Genomic DNA, 9,919 nt, shown 5'->3' on the forward strand with positions numbered 1-9,919 from the left:
CCGTGGAACGGAGAAGCTGGAAAAGGGGGGAAGAGGAGAGGAAGCGGTGGGGTTCGCCCCCCAAAGCGGGTGCCCTCGAAGGAGGAGCAGGGAGGCATCGCGACATCTTTTTGCTCCGCGTCGCTTCGGTTGCAACCTGGCAGTGCGCAAAGGCCGGGGAGAGAGCCGGCAGGGAGCTGGGGAGGCAGGCTCGCTCGGCTCCCGGCCTCCCCACGCCGCGCCAGCGGTTATTTATAATTATCCCCCTTTCCCTCCTGCGGCCGCTCCTCGGCACGCAGCGGGATTTGGGGTTCCGGCAGCAGGAGACGGGGAGAGGCCTCGGCGGCCGGTGAGACGGGGATGCTGCGGGCGATGCCCCGGTGAGCGTCGAGGCGCGGGGGAATCCGCCGTGTTTCTGCGGGGTGGGAAGAGGGGAAAGACGCCGCGATGCCCCGGAACAGGGCTTTTTCAGAGCCCGAGTGCTCGGCCGAGTACTCCGCCGACTACTCGGTGAGCTTGCCGTCGGACCCCGAGCACGGCGTGGGGCGGACCCACGAGGTGACGGTGCGCAGTTCGGGCCCCTGCCTCTGCCTCCCCCGTTTCATGCGCCTCACCTTCGCTCCCGAGTCCCTGGAGAACCTCTACCAGACTTATTTCCGTCGCCAACGCCACGAGACCCTCCTGGTGCTGGTGGTCTTCGCCGCTCTCTTCGACTGCTACGTCCTCGTCATGTGCGCCGTGGTCTACGCCGCCGACAAGCTGGCCCCGGCGCTGGTGGCGGTGGCCGGGCTGGTCGCCCACGTGTTGCTCTTCATCCTCTGCAAGTACAGGCTGCTCCCCGAGCGGGTGGCCCGCAGGTTCCTGCCCTACGTCCTCTGGGTCCTCATCTTGGCCCAGATCTTCTGCTACCTGGGCCTCAACTTCTCCCGCTCGCCTGAAGCCAGCGACACGGTGGGCTGGCAGGCGTTCTTCGTGTTCTCCTTCTTCATCACGCTGCCGCTGCGCTTGGCGCCCATCGTGCTCATCACCGCCGTCTCCTGCGGCATTCACACACTGGTGCTCGGTGTCACCGTCGCCCAGCAGCAACAGGACACCCTGGATGAGGGCACGCTGCTGAGACAGGTACGAGATGGCGGGGGGGACGTGGGGTCCCCCAGGGTGGTGGCGGGTGATGGGCAAATCATCCCCATTTGGGGTTTCCGTGAGTTACTGTGGGGTCCATCCCTGTCCCTGTGCCCTGACCCAGGTTTGATCTGGACCCTGCAAGCTGATCACGGTGTTTTCTGGGAGCAGGGGCCTCCCCAAAACATACCCAGGGATCAACTGACATGGGGAGTGGGGTGCTGGGGTGTGCAGGAGCACCCACTCATGCTGGGACACATCGGGCCCCACAAGCAACGGATCCATCCCCAGGAGCCACCCGGGCTGTGTGGACACATGGACTGCAGTTGGGCTGCTGGGGAAACTGAGGCACGATGGACTGTGGGCTCCCCCATCCACCCTGCCTGGCGACCTTGCTTGTGTTGATTTCCTTCTGAATTGCAAAAATGGCTAAAAATGGCCTTAAATGGCCATTTTTAGCAGAAGCATGGCAGGAACCCAGCTTCCGCGCTCAAAAACAGCCACCGGAGCTTTCCCAGGAGGAAGGAGCCGGGCGGCCGCTCAGCCCCAACTGAGTCCCTGGGCGAAGCCCGTCACCCAGACCCGCACCTGGGGCAGAGCCTGGGGATACTTTGGGGTGATTTTCTGCCTGGCAAAGCTGGAGAAAGAGCGTCCCCGAGCCCAAATGTGGCCCTAAGGACAGGCCACCCATTCACGCACGCAGCAAATGAGGGGATGGTTGGAGGGGAGAGCGGCCCCTGGCCCGTTGGGTTCTCAATATTTCCTGGGAAATACCCACCAGGAGCAGCTAGAGACTAGTTTTATTCTCTAAATCAGTGGATTTCACAGCTTGGCTTAGTCCCTTTCCCCACACTGATGGCCTCAATGTCCGGCCATGCACCCATCAATCTGGGGAGCCTTTCCATGGCTGGGGTGGGGAAAAAAAAAAAAAAAAAAGAGCTGAAAACTTGTGTGCTGGAAGCATCTGCTCTGCCCCACGATGGTGCGGGCTCCGTGGGAGGATGCTACAGGAATTTGGGATGCTCTGGGGCAGGTCCTGAGAGACCTCCGGCAGCTCCCAGCCTAAATAGGAAGGGAGATGGGGGGGCAATTTATTCACTTTTGGAGAGGTTTTGGGAGTGCTGAGCCTGTGGGAGTTTGGAAAATGGAGCCTGTTCTCCAGAAAACCCAAAGATAGTGTTTTTTTCTGTCTCTGGGGTGTGTGGTTTGGGGCTGGTCCCCCAGCATGGGACATCTCCTGGTATCTCATGGGGTTTTTCATAGAAAAGCACTTTTGGGGCTGTTTTCTGGAGCAGGCCGGGTGCTGGGGTGGCACTGTGGGTGCCCTCCCAGCGATGCCCGGCTGGAGATACTGCGCCAGTGGGAAAAATCCCAGCACAGCAGTGACTTTCCCAGGTTTTGGGGTGCAAATGCTGCATGTAGCCCATCCAAAGCCAAAAAAACCAACCCTCTTGCTGCCACCAGCCCTGGAAAACAGGAGACAAGGGGGCACATGGGTATCCCCCCTCCCCGGCCGGCATCAGGCATGCGCCGCCGCCGCGTTAATCATTGCCGTGGCACGAAGAGTCCGGGGCTGGTAAAACCTTGGCAACGCGGCATGCCTCAGCCTCTGCCTGCTGCAAAAGGAGGAACATTATGTCCAGAAATAAACATCATATGCTTTATTATTATAGCCGGCAGCGCGGCTCCCGGAGGGCACTGCTATTAATAGGATGAGCTGGAGGATGTCGCTTGAGCGGGGCTGGTGCAGCCCGGAGGGGGGTTCGTGAGCGTTGCCGGCAGCCTCTGCTCCGCTGCCAGCTGTCACGGAGGAGCCTGAAGGCTGGGTCGTGGCAGAGGGTCGGGATTTGGTGGCGCTTGAGGCCGTGTCTGCTGTGGTTGTGCACAATCCAGCTGCGAAGCATCCCCCAGGCTCAGTTGATGACCCAGGCCTGATTTGGATGGTCCCAGTGCATCCCAGCGGGACCTTTCCTGCAGGATACGGAGGGGAAGGAGGGATGAGGCTCGGTCCACCAGCCACGCCCGCTCCTGCGTGTGTGTTGCTCTCACCAAATTACTGAGTGCAAATAATAACCGGTGACCATGCTGGGAGCGGGGGCTCCTCCATGTCAGGGCTTTCCCCGTGGTGTTTGGGGTGCCGGGAGGTGTTTTGCAGCTCAAGGCACGTGGGCACATGCTGGGGGAGGAAGATGCTCAGTGCTACGTGGCGCCAGGCAAAGGGGTCCCCAGGGTTTCTGCAGGCCCCGTCGTGCCGAGTTGTGCTGAGCTGTGCCAAGCTGCCCCATGCCCATCCTACCCCGGTAGAGTGGCCCGTTGTCATGACAACCCGAGAGGCTGGCTTAAAAATAGCAAATGGCTGCTTGTTTTGGGGGTTTCTTCTCTGCGCCCACCTCCAGACAGCTCCTCACTCGCCGTCTGCTGCGCCGCGGGTGCGGGGGCTTCCCGGGGATCCCCAGCTGCAGCGGTGGGGCAGGATCCAGCCCTGGGGCACCAGTTCTTCCCCCCCCCCCCCCAAAAAAAAAAAAAAGTTTAATTACTACAAATCATTTTATCAACCCCAGCACGGTGCTGCACCAAGCACCCAAACTCCCGATGCCAGGGCTCCTGTTTTCTCCGTGCCTCAGTTTCCCTCTCTGCGTGGAAGGGAAGGGGCTGGCAGCTCCTCCCTGTCTCCATGTGATGATGCTGGGCACTCAGGGCTCGATGCTGTTGGGTGGTAAAACCTCTGATGACAGGGACACCCAGGGAGCGGGGTCACGTTAGGGTTTTCCTCTGACAGAGCTGGGCTGTGGGAGACCCGGGAGGGAACGAGGTCAGTGTCGGGGAGTTGGGCATCAGGAGAAGGGTGTTGAGGGCGGTGGCACATCCCTGATGGAGACGAGCCTGGGAATGGCTCCATGCTCTTCCCGCTGCCTCCTCCACTCTGGTTGTGACACAACCCATGGCCCATGGAGTGGGAGGACATGTCTGTGTCCCCATCGCCCCTTCGGCATAGATGGAGCCTGTTATCACATCCTCCCAGTCGCTCTTCCCCTTTCTAGACTAAACAAATTCTTTCAACTTTCCCTCATCAGTCATATTTTCCACAAAGGGTTCTTCACTCCCATCTGCAAACCTGCTCTGTCCCCTCCTGGGCTGTGGGGACATGAGGTCCAACCCATGGGGACAGGGGTAGGACAGGCCCAGCCTTCAGGACGAGGCCTCTGTGCCACGGCCCCTAGAAACCCCAAAGAAAACGGGGTGGGTTGTCACAGCCAGCAGCACCCAGGAGCATCCAGCTCCGGTGCTGCAGGCTCGCACCCGTGTTTTTGGCCATTGAGAGGGATGTAGAGGAGCAGGAGCATGAGTAAATACGCAATTTTACAGTTTAACCATGTTTTCATTAACTTTTTCTGCACAGTTCCCATGGCAGGGGTGGGGGGAGCGGATAGCACGTGAGCCACCAAGAGCCACTCACCTTCAGCAGCGCCTTCCCCCGGGGCTGCACCCAGCCCCTGCCAACCTGCTGCTTTTTTCCAAAACATCTCTGCAAGTTTTAATGAAGCAGCATCAGCCCACGGGAACCACGAGTTCTCCTGGGATGCTCAGGGAGTGATCCCCGGATGAACTCCTTCTGCAGAGCCACCGTCACAGTCTCCTGAGTCCCCCCAGCAGTTAACGGTGGCCGTGCTTTGGTAATTTCTCCCCACGGTGTATTTTATGTCCTCCTCCAGCATTTGAATATTTTTTTCACTCTCACCGACCAGGCTCTGCTGCCCAAACAGTGACTTGCAGTGACACCAGTGCTGTCCCCGGGGCACACACAGGCTTCCGAACAGCTCAGCTCACCCCCGTCTCCTTTTCTCTGTCCTCAAAGATCCTGTCCAACGTTGCCATCTACCTTTGTGCCATCACAGTGGGCACCATGTCCTACTACATGGCCGACCGCAAGCACCGCAAAGCCTTCCTCGAAGCCCGCCAGTCCCTCGAGGTCAAGCTCAACCTGGAGGAGCAGAGCCAGCAGCAGGTAGGAGACCTGGCTGGGCCGAGGGGACAGGGCAGGGGACGGCTATGGGACACTGCTGTGGCTTTGGGACATGGCTAAGCCACCTCCAGCCTGCATCTTGCATGGGGTGGAGGTGTGGCGGGTGATGATGGGGATGGGAGGACTGATGTGGGAAATGCGTTTGTGGTTTTGCACCCCGTGCCCAATTTGGGGACAATCTGTGTGACTGTCCTCTTCCAGGGCCTCACAGCTCCTGCCATGGCCACAGCCGAGCTGTCCCCATCCCCATGAGCGGCCACGTGGGAAGTCCCTGGCACAGCCACACAGCAGGTCCCCATCCCTGAACACGGTCACACAGCACGTCCCTGTCCCCAAGCACAACAGGGCAGGTCCCTGTCCCTGAACATGGCCACACAGCGGGTCCCTGTCCCCAGGCACGGCCACACAGCATGTCCCTGTCATTGGGCACAACCACGCAGCAGGTCCTGGTCCCCAGGTACAACAGGGCAGGTGCCTGTCCCCAGGCACAGCCACACAGCACATCCCTGTCCCCAGGCACGGCCACATGGCAGGTCCCCATCGCTGAACATGAGCCACACACAGGTCCCTGTCCCCAGGCAGGGCCACACAGCAGGTCCCTGTCCCCATGTATGGCCACACAGCATGTCCCCATACCCAGGCAGGGCCACACAGCAGGTCCCTGTCCCCAAGCACAACCACACAGCAGGTCCCCATCCCTCAACATGGTCACCCAGCAGGTCCCTGTCCCCATGCACGGCCACACAGCACTTCCCCGTCCCCAGGCAGGGCCACACAGCAGGTCCCTCTCCGCAGGCGGGACCACTCAACATGTCCCTGTCATTGGGCGCAGCCACGCAGCATGTCCCTGTCCCCAAGCACCACCCCACGGCAGGTCCCCATCCCCACACCCCGCCACGCAGCAGATCCCTGTCAAGCCCGCAGCCACCCACATGCTGGTCCTGCAGGGCCCTGCCGGGGTGAAGCCAGCCACTCTTAGCTCACCCCACGAGCGATGCCCAGCGCGGCAGAGCCCCACGCCCGCGGCTGTGCTGGCACCTTGCCGGGGTGGCCCGGCAAGAGGAACGAGCAGGGTGGGGACTGGGGGTCGTGGTGCCAGCCGGCTCTTTCAGAGCCCTCTTGTCTCCAGCCACCGTCCGGCCATGAGCTGGGCTAATTTTAGCGCCTTATCTGAGGCCTCTCTCCCCATCTCCCATCTCTTATCTGGTTGATCTGCTGCCAGCAATTTGCTCCCAATGGCAACAAGAGACACGTGGCGGGGCCAGCGCCACTGGCGTCCTCTTTCCTGTGAAACCTGGGTGGATGCTCTGATGTCTAATAAGGGGTTAGGTCCAGGGAGGGGTTTGGGTGATGGGGCCAAATGTTGGGTCTGGGGGATGCTCTGAGAGAAACTGCCTTCGAGGCCCCAGCTCATGGCTTCGGAGGGGTGTAAGAAGGGACATGGGGATTATTGTCACGTGAGCTCTGTTTTCTTAGGGAATTGAGCTAAACATAGCCTGTGATCTTGCAGAAAAGGCTGCTTGCGTGAGGTCGAGGGGCCTAGGACAGGGTGGGGGCACGGGGCAGGGAGAGATGCTGGCAGCCGGATCCATCCCTCCTCCCTCCAGGCCATGGGTGGTGGCTGAACCGGCAGCCCCGCAGGCAGAGCTAAGGTTAATAGAGCCGAGAGGAGCCGGGGAGCCCCCTCACACCTCCCTGCCAGCAGCCCCCAGGGACAGGAATGGGGATGGGGACACGGTACTGTTCCTCCAGCAACAGCCCTGCTGCGGCTGCGCACAGAAACCCCCCATCCCGGGAGAAAACCCGCTTCATTAACTGAGTGAGTTACATTTAGCGCAAATCCCCACACACAGCCGGGAAGATTTATCCCTGCTCCGGGGCTGCAGGGCCAGTGGGGACAGCAATGGGTGTGATGTCCCCAAGTGGGCTTGATCCTTCTGGGGGACCTCGGTTGAGTGTTACACGTGGATATGGGATACCCACCATGCTTCAAAACCTGATAAATCCTGCTTGGTGTGGTTTAACCCAGGTCCATCCACCAGCCCCGACCCACCCCCGGTGCAGGACACCCTGGGGAATCTCTCAGGGTCCCTGGGGGATGTTGGTGCAGACCCCGAGGTCACTCCCAGCACCATGTCCCAGGGTTGGTTGGTCTGACAAAAGCTTGGCCAACCCATTGTGGTTTGACTCCTCTTGTTCAGTCTGGAGAAGAGGAGGCTGAGGGGAGACCTCCTGGCCCTCTGCAACTCCCTGCCAGGAGGGTGCAGAGAGGGGGGATGAGTCTCTGGAGCCAAGGAGCCAGCGCCAGGCCCCGAGGGAATGGCCTCAAGCTGCCCAGGGCAGGGTCAGGCTGGCTCTGAGGAAGGATTTCTGTGCAGAAGGGGCTGTTGGGCGTTGGAATGGGCTGCCCAGGGCAGGGGGGAGTCCCCGGGATCCCTGGAGGGGTTGAAGAGTCGGGCTGAGCCAGCGCTGAGGGATCTGGGGGAGTTGGGAACGGTCAGGGGGAGGGTCATGGTGGGGCTGGAGGAGCTGCAAGGGCTTTTCCAACCCGGATGGTTCTGGGATTCTGTGACTCTCAAGCTCCCAGTGAGGGGCTGGGCTCCATATGGTGCCTGCAGAAGGGATCCAGGGTGCACAAGCCATTTTGCAGCTCATCAGTCAGTGTCCAAATAAGTGTGTGGCACTGTCCCTCCTTCCACGGTGCTGGGGACAGGACAGCTGGTGGCTGCAGTGCCCCAAAACTGCCACCTCCCCCCCATCCTCCCCCAGCTGGGATTTATTCCCACTTGTAAAAATCTTGATGAGAACTTGTAAAATAGGGAGGAAAAATGGTAAAAGCAGTGGTTGGCAGAGCAGAGCATCACCAAGGGGGACCTGCCACCCAAGGGTGCGTCTCTCCCACCCCTGGGTGCATCCCTGCTACCTGTGGGTGCAGGTTTGGAGTTGGGGGATGGCTCCCAGCTCCCAGGGTGTCTTGGACAACCCCCTCCCAGTTTACTCTCCCTTCCCGGAGGAAAAGCTCTTGTTTCACCCATGGCTAAAGGCCTGGCTGGGCTCCTTGGGCATGGCCAGTTCCAGCAGCGAGGGCCCAGGAACTTGGCTTTGTCCCTTGTTTGCTCTGTCCCTGCATATTTGCAGCGTGTGTTTGGATGGTCCATCTGTACCGGGGATTCCTACTGTGCATTTGCACCGTGCGTTTGCACTGTGCATCTGTACCAGGAGTTTGCACCGTGTCTTTTGCATTGCGTGTCGGCACCGTGAGTTTAAACTGGGCATTTGCACTGTGTAGCTGCACTCTGTGCAACTCGGTGCAATTCAGACTGTGTATTTACTTGGCACCGCGAGTTTAGACCGTGTTTCCTTGCACCATGGGTTTAGACTGGGCGTTTACACCGTGTATTTGCACCCTGCGTTTAAACTGTGCGTTTCGGCTGTGTATTTATTTGCACCCTGCATTTCAACCGGGCGTTTGCTCTGTGTAGTTGCACTCTGCAGTTACACGGTGCGTTTAGACTGTATTTATTTGCACCATGCATTTACACCCTGTGTTTAGACTGTGCATTATTTGCACCACGCATTTCAACTATTTATTGGTACCGTGGACTTGGACTCTGCAGTTGCACTGTGCATTTATTTACACCAGGAGTTTAGACTGTGTATTTACTTGCACCAGGGGTTTAGACTGCGCATTTGCACCGTGTATTTGCACCCTGAGTTTAAACTGTGCATTTAGACCGTGTATTTATTTGCACCGCGGGTTTAGACAGTGTATTTACTTGCACCACGCGTTTAGGCTGCGCATTTACACCGTGTATTTGCACCCTGCGTTTAAACCGTGCGCTTGCATCACGCACTTGCACTCCGCAGTTGCACGGCGCGTTGAGACTGCGTATTTGTTTGCACCGTGCCTCTGCCCCATGCATTTAGACTCGGCATTTGCACCAGACGTTTTTCCAGGCCGTGCATTCGCAGCGTGCGTTTGGCCGGAGGGTTTGCGCCGCGCGTCGCTTGCGCTCGGCGCCCGTCTTGGCGTCATGGTGGCCAACTGCCTTGGGTGCCCGTCCGCAGGAGCGCCTCATGCTCTCCATCCTGCCCAAGCACGTGGCTGATGAGATGCTGAAGGACATGAAGAAGGACCCGAGCCAGAAGGAGATGCAGCAGTTCAACACCATGTACATGTACCGCCACGAGAACGTCAGGTAGGACCATCCTTTTGCTGTCTGGGGAAAAAAAAGCCCTATTTTTTTTTTTTCTGAAATGTGTATTTTGCAACCCTGTCTAGAAAATAGGGGAGAGGTTGGGGTGGTTTGCAGCTAAAGCGACCAGTCAGACCGTGGCTTGGGGCCCCTTTTTGCTCCAGCCGTGCTTTGCCAAGCATCATTTTTAGCCCTGTCCCCAAAATAGCCTTTTCCTGGTGAAAAAGAAGAGCGGGGAAGGGGGATCCCAGAGTGGGGGGGACTCCGGGGCTGAGCCTCTCACCATTGCTCCCCGCAGCATCCTCTTCGCAGACATCGTGGGCTTCACCCAGCTCTCCTCGTCCTGCAGCGCCCAGGAGCTGGTGAAGCTCCTCAATGAGCTTTTCGCCCGCTTCGACAAGCTGGCAGCCGTAAGTGCTCCCCCCTCACCACAGCCCACACCCTGGCATGTAATGAGCAGGGCAGGTCTCAGCCACCACCCCATCCCCACCAAAAGCTGCCTCCCGGGATGGGGATGAAGAGGTTAAAATATTAATGCTCTGGGATGCTGGACAGGCCCTGCCCTGTTGCAAAAATAGAGCTGGGAAGGGGGGGGGGG

At 59.2% G+C, this 9,919-nt stretch overlaps 1 protein-coding gene across 1 annotated transcript in view; it reads left to right on the forward strand.

Moving 5' to 3' along the window:
* The first annotated feature begins 6 nt into the window (after positions 1 to 6).
* Positions 7 to 9,919, forward strand: part of ADCY3 (adenylate cyclase 3) — a 13,780-nt gene continuing 3,867 nt past the window's right edge. The window contains exons 1-4 of the mRNA XM_026846362.1: positions 7 to 1,101; positions 4,958 to 5,107; positions 9,194 to 9,324; positions 9,620 to 9,731. Coding sequence (XP_026702163.1) covers positions 427 to 1,101; positions 4,958 to 5,107; positions 9,194 to 9,324; positions 9,620 to 9,731 — 1,068 coding nt within the window. The 5' untranslated portion in view covers positions 7 to 426. The remainder of the gene's footprint in view (positions 1,102 to 4,957; positions 5,108 to 9,193; positions 9,325 to 9,619; positions 9,732 to 9,919) is intronic.

This window comes from Athene cunicularia (genome assembly GCF_003259725.1).
Source record: "Athene cunicularia isolate RWA chromosome 3 unlocalized genomic scaffold, athCun1 chr3_part1, whole genome shotgun sequence".
NCBI classification, from domain to species: domain Eukaryota; kingdom Metazoa; phylum Chordata; class Aves; order Strigiformes; family Strigidae; genus Athene; species Athene cunicularia.